The sequence below is a fragment of the Chiloscyllium plagiosum genome, chromosome 10 (genome assembly GCF_004010195.1).
Source record: "Chiloscyllium plagiosum isolate BGI_BamShark_2017 chromosome 10, ASM401019v2, whole genome shotgun sequence".
Lineage (NCBI taxonomy): Eukaryota > Metazoa > Chordata > Chondrichthyes > Orectolobiformes > Hemiscylliidae > Chiloscyllium > Chiloscyllium plagiosum.
The window spans coordinates 61,446,634-61,464,081 of NC_057719.1; the positions used below are offsets into that span (position 1 = coordinate 61,446,634).

General features: G+C 40.9%; 1 protein-coding gene across 5 annotated transcripts in view; it reads right to left on the reverse strand.

The window, feature by feature from the left end:
* Nucleotides 1-17,448, reverse strand: part of akap6 (A kinase (PRKA) anchor protein 6) — a 410,503-nt gene that overhangs the window by 58,915 nt on the left and 334,140 nt on the right. For all 5 annotated transcript variants that reach the window (XM_043697895.1, XM_043697890.1, XM_043697891.1 and 2 more), the window contains one exon: nt 6,852-7,076. In XM_043697895.1, the coding sequence (XP_043553830.1) occupies nt 6,852-7,076 (225 nt within the window). The remainder of the gene's footprint in view (nt 1-6,851; nt 7,077-17,448) is intronic.

Below are 17,448 nucleotides of genomic sequence, written 5' to 3' on the forward strand. Positions count from 1 at the left end.
AATGTACAGCACGGAAACAGACCTCTTGATCCAACTCGTCCATGCTGACCAGTTATCCCAAACTAATCTAAGCCCATTTGCCAGCACTTGGTCCATATCCTTCTAAACCCTTCCTATTCATATACCCATCCAGACGCCTTTTAAATGTTGCAATTGTACCAGCCTCCACCACTTCCATGTCTGCGTGAAAATGTTGCTCCTTAGGTCTCTTTTATATCTTTCCCCTCTCACCCTAAACCTATACCCTCTAGTTCTGGACTTCCCCCACCCCAGGGAAAAGATTTTATCTATTTATCCTATCCATACTCCTTACGATTTTATAAACCTTAATAAGGTCATCTCTCAACCTTCGACACTCGACCGAAAACAGCCCTAGCCTATTCAAACTCTCCCTCTCGCTAAAAATTCTCCATCCCTGGCAACATCCTTGTAAATCTTTTATGAAACCTTTCAAATTTCACAACATCCTTCCGATAGGAAGGAGACCAGAATTGCACGCAATATTCCAAAAATGCCCTAACCAATGTTCTCTACAGCCGCAATATGACCCCACAACTCCTATACCAATAAAGGAAAGCATACCAAAAGTATTTTTCACTATCCTATCTACCGGCAACTCTACTTTCAAGGAGCTATGAACCTGCACTCCAAGGTCTCTTTGTTCAGCAACACTACCTAGGACATTAACATTAAGTGTATAAGTCCTGCTAAGATTTGCTTTCCCAAAATGCAGCACTTTGCAATTATCTAAATTAAACATCATCTGCCACTCCTCAGCCTATTGACCCATCTGATCAAGATCCCGTTGTAATCTGAGGTAACCTTTTTCGCTATCCACACATTTCCAATTTTGGTGTCATCTGCAAACTTATTAACCTTACCTCCTATGTTCATATCCAAACCATTTATATAAATGATGAAAAGTAGTGCACCCAGCATCGATCTTTGCGGCACTCCACTGGTCACAGGCCTCCAGTCTGAAAAGCAACCCTCCACCACCACCCTCTGTCTTTTATCTTCGAGCCGGTTGTGTATCCAAATGGCTAGTTCTCCCTGTATTCCATGAGATCTAACCTTGCTAATCAGTCTCCCATGGGGAACCTTGTCGAATGCCTTACTGAAGTCCATGTAGATCACATCTACCACTCTACCCTCATCAATACTCTTTGTTACTTCTTCAAAAAACTCAATCAAGTTTGTGAGACATGATTTCCCATGCACAAAGCCATGTTGACTATCCCTAATCAGTCCTTGCCTTTCCAAATACGTATGAATCCTATCCCTCAGGATTCCCTCCAACAACTTGCCTACCACCAATGTCAAGCTCACCGGTCTGTAGTTCCCTGGCTTGTCCTTACCACCTTTCTTAAATAATGGTACGACGTTAACCAACCTCAAGTCTTCTGGCACCTCATCTGTGACTATCGATGATACAAATATCTCAGCAAGAGGCCCAGCAATCATTTCCCTCGCTTCCCACAGAGTTCTATGATACATGTTCTGGGGATGTATCCACCTTTATGCTTTTCAAGACATCCAGCACATCCTTCTCTGTCATATGGAAATTTCTCAACATGTCACCATCTATTTCTCCATATTCTATATCTTCTATATCCTTCTCCACAGTAAACACTTATGCAAAATACTCGTTTTGTATCTCCCCCATCTCCTGCGGCTCCACACAATGGCTGCCTTGCTGATCTTTGATGGGCCCTATAGGTTTATAGAATTGTGGATAATATACCGAAATAAAACAGACACAGTAAGAATAGATTAGATTACTTACAGTGTGGAAACAGGCCCTTCGGCCCAACAAGTCAACACCAACGCGCAACCCACCCAGACCCATTCCCCTGCACCTAACACTACGAGCAATCATGGCCAATTCACCTAACCTACACATCTTTGGACTGTGGGAGGAAACTGGAGTACCTGGAGGAAACCCACACAGACATAGGAAGAATGTGCAAACTCCACACCAACAGTTGCCCAAGGTGGGAATTGAACCCAGGTCTCTGGCACTGTGAAGCAGCAGTGCTGACCACTGTGCCACCATGCCAAACAACTAAATTTCAGAACCGTAAGTTACAACAGGTGGAGTATCACAAAAATCACTGCTTGGGCCTCATGTAGTTACAATGTACAACAATGCTGAAGTGGGGAACCAAATGTTGAAGTTATCTGATGATATAAACTGGGTTGTGACAGTAAGTTCTGAATGGGACATAAAACGGCTGCAAAAGGATACAGATTGGCAAGCTGTTGACAAATGGAGCATACTGCTGGGAAATGTGAAAGTTAGAAGACTGTAAAAGCAGAATAATTTTCTAAAGCACGTTACCCACACATTTTTTTAATTCAAAGAGACCTTACACACAAATTAACAGAAGTTAACCTGTAGTTGCAACAAATAATTAGGAAAGCAAATGGTATATTCAACATGATTGGAATAAAAGAATGATAAAGTCCTGTACAACTATATAAAATTTTGCTGATCTCGTATCTTGAATATTTTGTAATATTTTGATCTCCTCATCTAAGAGAGATGCCTTAGAGGGAAGGAAGGACAACGGAATCAAATTGCAAGATATGATGTGATGGGCATCATGGAGATGTGGCTGCAAGGGGATCAGGATTGGGAGCTGAATATTTAAGGATATACATCCTATCGAAAATATAGGCAGGTGGGCAGAGGGGGTGAGGTTGCCTTATGAGTAAGAACCAAAATTAAATCAATAGTAACAAACAAAGTTGGGTCAGATAGTGTAGAATCTGTATTGGTAGAATTGAGGAATCACTAAGGTTAAAAAAAACACTGTTGGAGTTACATGCAGGCCTCCAAACAGTGGGGTGCAAGATACACCAGGAGTTAGAAAAGATGTGAAGGAAAGGCAAAGTTACTGTGATCATGGGCTATTTCAATGTGCAGGTCAACTGGGAAAATCAGGTTGGTAGCGAGTTGCAAGGAAAGGAATTTGTGGAATGTCTACAAGATGACTTTTTGGAGCAACTTGTGGTGGAGCCCACTAGGGAACAGGCAATATGGGATTTAGTGTTGTGCAATGAGGCAGACTTGATAAGGGAACTTAAGGTTAAGGAACCCTGAGGACGCAGTGATCATAATATGATTGAATTTACTCTGCAATTTGAGAAGGAGAAGATAGAATCAGAGGTAATAGTTTTACAGCTGAATAAAGGCAACTACAGAGGCATGAGGGAGGAGCTGGGTAGAATTGACTGCAAGAGGAGTGTAGCAGGAAAGACAGTAAACAGCAGTGGCAGGGGTTTCTGGGAGTAATTCAGGTGACACAGCAGAGATTCATCCTGAGGAAAAAGAAGCATGGTGCAGGGAGGATGAGGCAACCATGGCTGACTAGGGAAGTCAGGGATGGCATAAAAGCAAAAGAGAAAGCACATAATGTGGGGAAGGGCAGTGAAAAATCAGAGTATTGTGTAATTTACAAAGACCAACAGAGGGCAACAAAAAAAGAAATAAGGAGAGAGAATTTAAATATGAGGGTAAGCTTGCCAGTAATACAGAGGAAGACTGAAAGAGTTTCTTTAGATAGAAACAGGCAAAAGAGAGGCAAAAATGGACATGGAACCACTGAAAAATGATGCTGAAGAGAAGGTAGTGGGGAACAAGGAAATGGCTAAAGAACTGAATATTTACTTAGTGTCAGTGTTCCCAAAAATTCAAGAGAGTGAGGGGGTAGAGCTGGGTATAGTTGCCATCATCAAGTAGAAGGTGCTAGAAAACCTGAATGGCCTGAAGTTGGATAAATAATCTGGACTGGATAGACTACACCCCAGAGTTCTAAGAGAAACAGCAGAAGAGATAGAGAAAGCATTAGTGATGATCTTTCAGGAAGTGCTAGAGTCAAGGAGGACGGGCAAATTGCTAATGTGGCGCCCCTGTTTAAAGAGGGAGTAGGCAAAAGAGAGACTATTACAGACCAATTAGCCTCACCTCAGTGTGGGTAAGATCCTGGAATCCATTGTGAAGGATGAGAATTCTGAATGAAGTGTATGGTAAACTAGGGCAAGGTCAGCATGGTTTCATCAAGGGGAGGTCATGCCTGACAAATCTGTTAGAACCCTTTGAGGAAGTAATGAGCAGGTTAAACCAAGGAGAGAGTGTGATGCTGGAAAAACACAGTAGGTCAGGCAGCATCCAAGCAGCAGGAGAATCGATGTTTTGGGCATAAACCTTCATCAGGAAGGTGCCACACAGGAGGCTACTGAGTAAGATATGGGTCCATGGTGCTGGAGGCAAGGTGCTAACATGGATAGAAGATTGATTGTCTGGTCAAAGCAGAGAAAGGAGATAAAAGGGTCCTTCCCAGGTTGACAGCTAATGACAAGTGGTGTTCTGCAAGGCTCAGTGTTTTGAGACCACACTTTACACTTTGTACATTAACGATTTAGATGAAGGAACTGAAGGCATTCCAGCTAAGAGTGCACATGATGCAAAGATAGGTAGAGGGACAGGTAGCATTGAGGAGACAAAGAGACTGCAGGAGGATTTGGACAGGTTAGGAGAGTGGGCAAAGAAGTGGCAGATGGAGTATAATGTGAGAAAGTATGAAGTCATGCACTTTGGTAGGAAGAATAGAGGCGTGGACTATTTTCTAAACGGAGAGAAAATTCAGAAGTCTGGTGCAAAGAAACTTCGGAGTTCTAGTCCAAGATTCTCTCAAGGTAAACTTGCAGGTTGAGGAAGGCCAATGCAATGATGGCATATATTTTAAGAGAACTTGAATATAAAAGCAGGGATGTATTTCTGAAGCTCTATAAGGCTCTGGTCAGACCACATTTGGAGTATTGTGCGCCGTTTTGTGCCCCATATCTCAGGAAGCATGTATTGGCCCTGGAGCGGGTTCAGAGGAGTTTCACGGGAATAGTCCCAAGAATGAAAAGCTAGTCATATGAGGAATGTTTGAAGATTCTGGGTCTATACTCAATGGGGTTTAGGAGGATGAGGGGTATCTAATTGAAACATACAGAATACTGAATGGCCTGAACAGAGTACATGTTGGGAAGATGTTTCCACTGAGAGACTAGGACCCAAGGGTACAGCCTTGGAGTAAAAGGAAGACTTTTTCAAATGAAGATAAGGAGAAACCTCTTCAGCCAGAAAGTCGTGAACCTATGGAATTCATTGCCACAGAAGACTGTGGAGACCAAGTCATTGAGTATACTTTAAGACTTAGGTAGATAGGTTCTTGAGTATTAAGGGGATCAAGGGTTACGGGGTGAAAGCAAGAGAATGGAGTTGAGAAATTTATCAGCCACGATTTAATGGAGGAGAAAACCCGATGAGCTGAACGGCCTAAGTCTTATGGTCTTCACAAAGGTTAATTTGATCATTCCATGGAGACAGAGCAAGCTAACATTTCGAGTCTAGATGACTCTTCATCAGAGCTCTGACAAAAAGTCATCTATCTCAAAACGTTAGCTTGCTGTCTCTCCATGGATGTTGTCTGACTCATTGTGATCTCCAGCATTTGTTTTCATTACAGGTTCCAGCATCTGCAGAAATTTGCTCCTTCATTAGACCAATTCTAGGGATGAAAGCACTGTCCTTTGAGGAGAGATTCAGTGGAATAGGTCTTTATCCTCTGCAATTTAGAAAACAAAGATGATCTTGAAATATACAAAATTCTTAGAGAGCTTGACAGGATAGATTCCGGACAAGGAAGAGAAGTGAGGAGAAAGTGAGGATTGAAGAAGTGTGGCACTAGAAAAGCATAGCAAGTCAGGCAGCATCCAAGGAGCAGGAAAGTCGACGTTTTGGGCAGAAGCCCTTCATCAGGAATGAGGCTGCTTTCCATGGTCGAAAAGTTTGAAGCTGGGGCTCACAATCTCAGGATAAGACGTTGACCAACCAGGACGATGACATAAAGGGAGACTTCTTCACTTACAAGGTTGTGAATCTTGAGGAATTCTCAACCCTATAATGTACTTAGTTGACTATATTCATGAATGAAATTGACTGATATTTGGGCACTAAGTCAATCGAAGGGTGAGGTAAGATGGGTAAGTAGAGTTGATGCAGGAGTTCAGCAAATGATCTTGTTGAATATTGATGAAGACTCACTGCAATATACTTACATCAAATCTGTTCAGATCAGATTCCTGCATGCTGAATAATGTTTGAGAATGATTTATCAAGCCATTCCCTTTTCTGGAGTATGCATCAATTATTGACTGAGAAAAGCTGCTTCTCTTCTGTCAATACTACTTTTGAATTAGCCATCTTGAGGAAGTACCTTGGGATAACTCACCTTCTGTTGTGAAGAAGGGTCACTGCTCCCAAAATATTAACCCTGCTTTTTCTCCACAGGTGCTGCCCAGTTTTCCCAACTATTTCTGTTTTAATTTCTGGTTTCCAGAATCCACAGTTCTTTGTCTTTTGTTTTGTTTAGTAACTACGCATCTCAATGTTGTCATTAACATTTGGAATATTTTTCCTGCCATATATGTATCTGACACTGAGTCTTAATATATTGAGAACGACAGAATACCTGAATAATATAGGACTTTGTTGTATTATGAATCATTCAGGAAAACACTGTTACAAGGCAGGCAAAAGAGATATTGCTGTAGTTCTTCAATTTTTGCTTCCTACCTTCATCACAAAAATCCCATAACAAATGTCTAATATTACAATTATTTTTATGCAAATTGGCAATATGCCATGCAATATTCTAAAATACTTGTTCCTTCCTTTTCTAAAAACTACTTTTATTTTTGTTCACTATTCATGGCTTTTGTTTGCCATAAAACATTAATGAATTGCCATGTGTGGACCATAAAATACATTAAAAGGACATTATTTGATCAGCTACCTTAAAATGCTGCAGTTTTTTCTGGACCTCTGTTGTCCCTTCTTTTTCTTGCAGCAGGCAGGAATTAAAGATGAAAAGCTCTGTATCTCTCATCCAACATTTAAGCTCTTTGATCCTGACCTCCAGCTGCCTCACCAGGCTACTGCTTTCAGGTGACAGAAGATCACATGTTCCTGCCCCACTCGGCCCCATTACTGTGTGCTGGGTTTTCTCTCCGAGCGTTCTCTGATACAGTAAAGAAAATATCAATTAGCTTTGCATACTGTGATTTGTTTTTAAGGTTGCTATTGACAAATCATCACTTATTGGTAAAGGTACTGGCTAGAAACACTAATGCCTTTAAAAAAGTCCAATTAAAAATCAAGTTTGAGACACAGTTCAGTGTACCTGCTGTGTAAACGAACAAAAACAGTGTGTTATTTCAATAATTTTTTAAATTACTGTACTGCATTAATTAACAACAATTAACAAACATCTAAAAACAAAAGAAGCCAAATTGAAACTATCAATTAGATGATAAATCCCCACAAATTAAACTGTCCACCCACAGCATAAAATAATCTTTGGCAATTTTGGGAGCAATAGTCGGCACACTGGGTGTGGGAAGGCGTATGGCATCCAAATACAATGAAATCATTGTACACAAATAGTATCAGACTAATCTATTCAAGAAAATGTTGGATGAAAAATTCTGACAAACCAGTTCCTTATACCATGGGAATACTAATAATATAAAGCCTCACAGAGGAATTCAGATTTAGCTATTGTTTTCTGCTGTGACAAATTTACCAGCAACAGCAGACTCAATACCCTGAGAGGGGTGTTTAAAAAAAGAATTTATTGCCACTTTTTGTTCAGGAACAGTTTGCAATCATAAATTCTTCATAAGCGGAATACTTCTGAGAATGGTCTGTCTTCATAAATATACGACAGAGGACATCAATTTCATTTAATTCACAATTTGTGGCAGCACAGCAGATGCCAATGCCTTTTTTGATAGGGTTGTTTAATATGCAATTGAGATGGAGTAATATGCAGCACAGGGGACAAAATTTCCTGGATTAAACTCTATGCATCACTGATATTTTATTCTATCATTTTCTGTATCAGATTGTTCACTTCAGATGAAACCAACATCAAATTCTTTTCCAGTTTTTTTAAAAAAACTATTTTTACAATTAACTTTTGAGTTTCTTGTGCATATATCAATTCAAACTAAATGATGGCAATGTTAAATACTTTTTCATTTGTTTTTATAGTTTAATGTATAACTTTCGCTATGACAGATCCAAACTGCTGAATGTTCACAGCTACCCAGACTCCCTGTGTAAATTAAACCTTATATTGTAATAAATGAAAGGGAATTAAATTCAGTTCCTTCATAAGAGCCAGAAATGGCACAAGTAGTAAAAGCATCCAGTTCTCATTTTCATTTTATTTCCATTATTTTTATTGAAAAGCAATGTCATCATTTGGTGTAAATTTATTTACTTAATTAAACCGTTTGTGTAATGTTATGATAGATTGGGTAAATTATAAGAGAGTCAATGAACAAAAAGGAGTCAGACTGCAGTGTTTTTCCTTGTACACAGCAGTGATGTAACGGCATGATCATTACTATTTCCTCTGCTCCTTCCATTTCTTGTTTGCTTCCCTGCTGCCACACTTTTTAGTTTAGAGGCTCAGTTTAGAGGCCAAGTTAGCATGGAGTGCAGATTTGTTTGTAGCTTCCATTAGCATTAAACCTACAAGAGGTGGTGCACATGCAGAGCAAAGATGGCCATGTTAGTTTCTTTGTGTTATGATTCAATGTTCTGCTTCCACACCACAATCCATTCAGAGTTCTGACCAAAGACTGGAAAACTCACCCAAGTGTCATAGCTAATCATCCATGCTGAGATGCAAGCTTATTGCTCTGAATTTGAAAATAATGTTTTAATATTCAGGACTAGAAGTATAAGTATGAGAGGAACACAAATTGAGGTTTGGATTTATTTTCTCATGAATCCGTAAAGGCATCCATAAATATGCCCTTTATATGTTTTAGTCTGTCTAAACTTTCTCTGATTTTGTAGGCCAGTTTATGATTCAAGAGTCAGAAATTTCTTGAGAAACAAGACAAAACCATAGAATGAATTTCCCTAGCTCTATGACCACTGGCTGGGAGGCAAGACAACTGATAATATGATGGAAAAGGTGATGGGAAGGGAGACTGATGTCATGAGCACCATATCCTGACACACTGACATTTTGTCAAGTCAGATAACTTCACCACTCTGTGGAGAGACTGCCAGGCAAACTCTGGTGGCTAGTTTTGGGGAGGCCCTCCTTTCTAATGGTTCCCTGAAGGGGTCATTTCAGCAATGGTCATTTCCTTTGCTAAGGCATTTCTACTGTTGCACTGCGGTTAGCAATGATTAATTTTTAAAGAAAGAACTTGAATGTAGCAACTAACCAACAGAAGTAATGACAAGATTTCACATTCTTTGCACAAACACAAGTTTTATTATAAATATTTAAAAAAACAAACATTGACTTAACACTAATTTAAGCTATGAATTCAATTCTACCTTTTATTTTCCTCAAGGGTTCCCTGATCTTAAGCAATCTTGAAGGCTAATTCACCTTTCTGATGGTCAACTCAAAATGTATGATGTAGCCCTCCAGAATTTACTTTAATTTTGCACAGTATTGTGGCTCGTCCTTGAGGTATAAATTACATGGGAATACCTTTACTATCTTTTGGCTAATTAATACTTCAGTTTTCTTTATATAGACTGTGTGATTGTGAACTCTTCAGCTCCTAATTTTGGCTTTGGACACACGTGGACTGTTTTTTCCCTGGCTTCTGTGCACCCCTTTCCAAGCTATCTTTTTTAGTCATTCATTCATGGGATGTGGGCATTGCTATCTGGGCTTCTATTTATTGCACATTCCAAGAAACTCAAACTGACTGGCCTGCTAGGCCATTTTAGAGGGGAGTTAAGACTCATTGACATTTCTATTGGTGTGGAATCACACATAGGCTGGATGGGGTACGCTTAGCAGATTTCTTTCCCTAAAACACATTGCAGAGGATTTTCACGCTTGTGCCTGTAGTGCTTATAAAGAGGTCAGCCAGATGGACCTCACAGAATAAGATTTCCCTGATTAGGGCTGTTAGCCTGGTCCAATCAGAGAGTCTTGGCTGACAGATACAAACATGAGTGTCCTTTCTTCGTGGTGGTGGAAATTGAATAAAGATTCGTACACCTTGTGTCTCTCACTGTGTCTCACACCTGCACACACACACTATGGGTGTTGGGGAAAAAATAAGCACTACCGCAGTGAAGCGGTAGTGTGGGGGTTAAGAAAAAAAAACAAACAGGAGTGTCAGAGGTTCTGGTCACTCTTGAGAGCTGGCTCTGAGGAAGCCAGACCAGTAGTATGCATGTGTAAATAAAGGATGACTTGGTGATGGGATACTGGTCTGTGTGGAGTTATTTCAGTGTCCAGTGAAGACCTGGCAAGTGCAGAAAATGCTGGGAAGGAAAAAAATGTAAATAACTTTATATCTAAGCCAGTACTGCACCTACTCTAGGGTGTTTAATGGGACACTGTAGATGAAAGATTATTCTGTATCTAACAATCTCCTTCTATCCTTTCCTTTGACTCTTGAATATGGACCTTTACTCAGTATTTAACCATATGCAGCTACCAAATATGCAGTATCATATTCAAAGAGGAAGGGGCACGGAATTTAAAAACCTCATAAATGGAGTCATCAGAAAAGAAACTAAAAAATGGATGTGTTAAAAGAATGGTTGCATTTGGAGGACAGGTAATTCACAAGTTCAGTGATATATCATTGAATATGTTTTTCATATGGCAAGAGCATGATGAAGGGTGCTACTTCTTGCCAATCAATGAGAGGACATTATCAAGAAGGCAAGACTCACAGTTACAAAGGAAGTCAAAAGACACAGGATCATTGCAGGAGCACATTTACATTGCTGGAAATGATTCAAGGAAATCTGGTACATTGTTGAATGTTGTAATATGAAGCCGTGGATATCAGAAAAATCACAAATGAAATGTGAGAAAATGTTGTCAATCCTCGTCATTTGTTATGAGCAGGTACCAGAGTCAATGAAGAGGCACCCAGTGCATGACAGCAGAGGCCCCAACTACTATCATTGATCACTGCATTTCCAAAAGTGACTAAATGGTTCTAACAGCAGGCGCCTAAATGGCATGATGCTGGACTTAAAACTGGCACAGAATGGCAAGTGTAGCTGAGAGTATTGACACTGTATATGTCTGTCTTTGCAAGTCAAGGGACAATACCAGCAAGTAGAGAAAAAATAGGTGTATATTTACATTAATGGCTGATTACTGAGGTGGTAATGGAGCAAGAAGAATTTCAGTAGCATATTAAATCCCTCAGACGCCAGATGGTAAAGAAAATGCCAATATTTTACTCAATAGAAGACTTTATATATATGCAACATTGCATTCTGTAAATCTTTCTTCCTTACCAGTATCTCAGAATTATTTTTTATATCTGCTCAATATACTTAATCAATGCCAACATCTGTGTAACATAAGAACATATGAACATAAGAAATAAAGAAATAGGGTTAGGCCATTCAGCTGGTCAAGCCTGTCCAATTCAACAAAATCAGAACTGATCTGCCCCAGACCTCAACTCCTCTTTCACAGAAACACAGAATTAGAATTTAGGAACAGGAGTAGATCATTTGGCCCTTGAAGACTGCTCTCCCATTTGACATGACCATCACTAATCCTTTACCTCGATATCATATTCTTGCTTTCTCCCGATACCTCTTGATACCTTTAAAAAATACCCTATTCAGTGGCTTGGTCTCCACAGGTTTCTGTGGTAGCAAGTTCCAGAGGTTCACTACCCTCTGCGTGAAGAAATATTCCTTCATCTCAATCCTAAATGGCCTACCCCGTATCCTTGTACTATGACCCCTCATTCCAGACTCTCAGCCAGGGAAAACATCCTTTCTTCATCTAGTCTGTCCAGTCTGCAAGAATTTTATGTAAATTAATGAGTTCATCTCTTATCCTTCTAAACTCTTGTAATGACATGCCCAGTCAAACCAATTTCTTCTCATTTTTCAGCCCTGACATCTCCAGTACCAGAGTCGAGTGTGGTGCTGGGAAAGCACAGGTCAGGCAACATGCGAGGAGCAGGGGCATAAGCCCTTCATCAGGAATCCAGTACCAGTGCACTTCCTCTATGGGATACATAGAGAGACCAAAACTCCATGTGTCATCTCACCAAGGTCCTGTTTAACTACAGTGAAAAAGCCTATTTCTGAACTCAAATCCTATTGCAATGAAAGCCATAATGCCATTTCCCTTCCAAATTGGTTGTCTGGCTACTTTCACTGAATGGTGTACAAATATATCCAGATCCTTTTGTACACACACATTTCCTAACGTATCACTATTTAAATAATATACTGTCTTTCTGTTTTTCACACCAAAGAGTACAACTTCATTTTAGCATGTCATATTTCATCTGCCATGTATTTTCCCACTCAATAAATCTGTGTGAATCACTTTGAAGTCTCCTTGTATCCTCCTCACAACTCAAAATCCAACTCAGTTTTATGGCTTCAGCAAATTTAGAAATGTTGTACTTGGGTCCTTCAATCAAGTCTTTCATTCAAGTCATTTATATATTGTCATGAATAGCCAGTGCCCAAACATTGATACTTGCAGTGACCCACTCATCACTGCCTGCCACCTGAGAAAAGACCCATTTATTCCCACTCTCCATTTCCTGTCTGTCTACCAATTCTCAATCCATGCCAATATATTACTCTGTATCCCATTTGGCAGCTCCTCATAGCCCTCAATTCCTCTTGAAATACTTTAAGTGATCTAGCCTCCACAAACTACTGGGATAGTAAATTCTAGACACTTACTATTTTATTAGAAAATAAATTAATTTGCTTCTTAGTTCCACACGAGTGCTCTCTTATTTTCCCTGGAGTAATTATACTCTGGAGTGGAAAGATCTTGTCAACATCTACTCTGTCCACAATTACTTACAATGTTTATTAATAATTTGAATGAGGAAGGTGAATGTATAATGGCCATGTTTGCAGATGACACAAAAATAGAAGGGAAAGCAAGTGGTAAGGATGACACAAAGCGTCTGCAGAAGGATAATAGATATGTTACATGAGTGAAAAACTTGGCAGATGGAATAAGGTATGGGTAAGTGTGAAATTATGCACTATGGCAGGAAGGAAAGAAGAACTGATTATTATTCAAATGGAGAAAGACTGCAAAAAGCTACAGTACTGAGGGATTTAGAAGTCCTCGTGTAAAGCTAGCATTCAAATTCCAAGGTAGGAGAGAAGGCAAATAGATTGCTTGCCTTTATTTCAAACGGATTGCAGGATAAAAATAAGGAAGTTTTGCTAAATTATACAGGAGACAATTTAGATCAAACCCAGAATACTGTTAACAATTTTGGTACCCTTCTCTGAAAACAGATATGATGACATTGGAGGCAGTTCACTAAGTTGCTCCTCAAAATGGTCGAGACTATCTTATGAGGAGGTGTTCAGTAGTTTGAGCCTGTACTCATTGGAGTTTAGAAGACCGAGAGGCAATTTTATTGAAACATATAACATTGTTAGGTGACTTCATAGGGGTGCATAACGATTGTTTCCCCTTGTGGGAGAGTCTAGGATAAAAGGGCATTACCACAAAATAAGGAGTCACTCATTTAAGTCAGAGATGAAGATGGATTTCTTCTTTCAGAGGGTTGTGAATCTATGGAATTGTTTACTGCAGAGGACTGTAGGGATTGGATCGTTAAGTATATTCAAGATTGAGACAGATTTTTAATTAGTAAGGGAATCAAGGTTTATGGGGAAAAGATATGAAAATATCAGATTAACCATGATCTCATTGAATGCCAAATAAACTTGACTGGGTTGAATGGGCTTCTGCTCCTTTGGCTCAAAATCTTGCGAGTATGGCAAACAGTGGTAGCAGCATATAATCGACAGGGCTAAGTAATCCCACAACCACCAGGTCATATCCAAACTCTACCCCTGCTACCTCCAATCATGAACTGTTATGAATAATTAAACATCTAACAAGAGGAGGTTCAACAAACGTCCCCATCCTTAATGATGAAGTAGCTGAGCACATCATCAAGGCTGAAGCATTTGTAATAATATTCAGCCAATGGTGCCGACTGGATGATTCATCTCAGCCTCTCGCTGAGTTCCTCAGCTTCACAAAAGCCAGTCTTCAGCAAATTCAATTCACTTCAGATGATAGCCGGAAACAACAGAAGGCACAAGATACTGCAAAGGCTATGGCCTCTGACAATATTCCAGTGACAGTAATAAAAACTTGTGTTCCAGAATTAGTTGTGTCTGTACCAAGCTATTCTAATACAGTGTAGCATCTGCATTTTTTGCTTTCACTGGAGAGATTCTCTCTAGGCAGTGACAAGATGGCAATTTACAGATATTAACAATTGTTAAATGCCTTGATAAAGAAACACCTGCCTCACAAGCATTCAGACTTTCCTCTTACCAAACTCACCAAACAAGCCTAATGTCAGAAAAACTTGACAAGGAAACCAGAATGGACAACTGGTGGATTCAGCTCACTATTTGCTCTAAACAACTTCCATGTTGCAAATGACTAAACCATGTCCCAGGGCATCAATGGGCACCAGTCACATGTACTCATCCTGCACAGACATTGGCATCCAGCACCTAAGAACCTCTCATGACCATGCTGGTACTCCTTTGATGTGCTAACAGTGTGCCCTGGAAGCACTGGCTTGCATTGCAGAGTGGACCAGCAACTAGAAGTGAAAGGTTGTAGTGCAGAGTTTTCACACAGGCACAGGTACCCAGCTTGCTGATTGGACTTGGCTGTATTTTCATGCTGTTCACTTGTTCTCTTAGCTCTTGCTCATTTGTCACCTGAGTACATTCTTATAGCATCCCCAACTTGCCTTGCTGTGCCAACTGGAGCAGCCACAAAAACAGACAACTGGCCTTGCTGCTGAGTAATCCTCAGCATGGAGGGCACAATTTTTGTAGAAGGGCAGTGTGCTATGTCAATCTCACAACTGCTCCATATGCCAATAGCTCATGTAGCAAACACACTGAAGCAAACAGGCAGCTGTGTATCCAACTCATAGGAAGTAGTCCTCAATGAACTCCCATCTTGGGATCCAGGCACAATCAAGTCCAGCTTTCCATATCAGTTAAGAGCATTGATTATGCCCAGGCTTTCAGTGGTCAGGGATCCATGCCTCCGCTGTTCAGGGTATTGTCAGTCTGTTGGCTCTGCAGCAAACAGACAGGGCTGTAGGGCAATTACTACCATGGGACTGAGCCTAGGCAGGTTACTCTCTGGCACTGGGGCCTTCAGAGTTTGGGGAAGGGCACTGTATCATTTTGAAGTGGACACAGCATGATTTGCAAGTTCAGGATACAGTAAAGCATGGCTGGGAAGGGTGTAATGTCAGAGGTGGGGTCATCCACAGTCAGCAGCATCCTGGCTTCAAGGGAGAAGGGTAAGTGCATGACCACACATGGCACAATCACATCATTTGCCAGCATCTTGCTGGGAAGGGTATACAGGTGTAGGTGTACGTAGAAGGGTTGGGTGGGGTCTTAAAGAAGTGGGAAGCCTGTGCAGTGTACGCGACGGGCTTTTATGAAGGGAATGTGAATATCTAGAGGTCACTGACACATTTTAGATGGTCTGGAAATCACTGGCTGAAGATACTCATTGTCAACTTCCAATATGATGGAAACTTTAAGTGTGCAATGGGGAAGAAAATGGTTGTGCACATACTTAGAGTAGGAGGGGAAAGAGACTTGACCTGTAAAGGAATGAGCTTCAGAAATCATTGTTCTTTGGGGTTTTAAAGTAAAACAATATTGGTCACGAGCTCATGCAAAGTTCAGCACACAGGCAAGCATGCTTCCATGGCTATCCTATAGCACTGACCTTGTGTGTGTTTTGTGCCTTACAGGCACAGCCACTGCTGGTCAGCTGATGGACAGTTACAACTTGGTGACCACTTCACAGAACATCTATGTTCTATCTGCAAAAAAAACCCCTGAGCTTCCAGTTGTCTATCACTTTAACACACCACCCTGTTCCCGAGCTAACATCTCCATTTCAGGTTTGCTGCAGTGCTCCAGTGAAGCTCAGCGCAGGCTGGAAGAACAACATCTCATTTTCCACTTGGGGACCCTGCAGCACTCCAGACTGAGTATTGAGTTCAATAATTTTAAGGCCTGAACTGTCCCATGTCCTAGCCTCTGACCACACACACCAGGCCTTGTTATCACATAGTCTGCCACTACACACTATTGTTAGCCACTGACAGCCTCCATTAACAGCTATTTACATTCCCAGCCAGATCGTTATCGACTCCCTTATCTGTCCAACTATTCCTCTCTCTCTTTGGGCTCTATCCCTACCTATCATTTACTCCTTACCCCTACCCCACTCGATCTTCTGCATATAAACTGATATTTTCTGAGCTACCCTCAGTTCTGAGAAGTGTCACGGGATCTGTAACATTAACTCTGATTTCTCTTCACAGATGCTGTGAGACCTGCTGAGCTTTTCCAGCAACTTCTGTTTTTGTTTGTGTCAGCTACAATGTTGTGCACATAAGGAGCCAAACATTAGGGATATTGAACGAGGAGGGGCAAATGACAGCATTATTCCCTCTTCTTCCAGATAATGCAGTAAGCTGTCTTAGCACAGATATTCATTGAGCCCACTTTGTGGCCATGACATGCTGCCAGATGTTGTGAAAATGCTTGTAGTGCCTGGACAGAGAGATTCATAACCAGATCTAAGTTAATGTCAGGAATATCTATGCACAGACTGAGAGTGATGTAAAAGATATTCTCACCCAAGGCACCAAACTGCTCTCAATTTTTTTTTCTTTCTCTTTCTCTATAAAAATTGGCAAGTCATACTGTAGCTGTACAGAACTTTAGTAAGAATATTACGAACAGTTCTGGTTGCCACACTACAAGAACATGGAGGTTTTGGAGAAGGTACGGAAAAGGTTTACCAGGAGTTGCCGGGTTTGCAAGGTATTAGCTATGAGGGGAGCTTCGAAATCTTAGTTAGTCTTCACATAAACATTGCTAAAAATGTGTTGCTGGAAAAGCGCAGCAGGTCAAGCAGCATCCAAGGAGCAGGAGACTCAACGTTTCGGGCATGACCCCTTCTTCAGGAATGAGGAAAGTGTGTCCAGCAGGCTAAGATAAAAGGTAGGGAGGAGGGACTTGGGGGAGGGGCGTTGGAAATGTGATAGGTGGAAGGAGGTCAAGGTGAGGGTGATAGGTCAGACTGGGGTGGGGGCGGAGAGGTCGGGAAGAAGATTGCAGGTTAGGAAGGCGGTGCTGAATTCGATGGATTTGACTGAGACAAGGTGGGGGGAGGGGAAATGAGGAAACTGGAGAAATCAGATTTCTCCAGTTTCCTCATTTCCCCTCCCCCCACCATGTCTCAGCACCGCCTTCCTTACCTGCAATCTTCTTCCTGACCTCTCCGCCCCCACCCC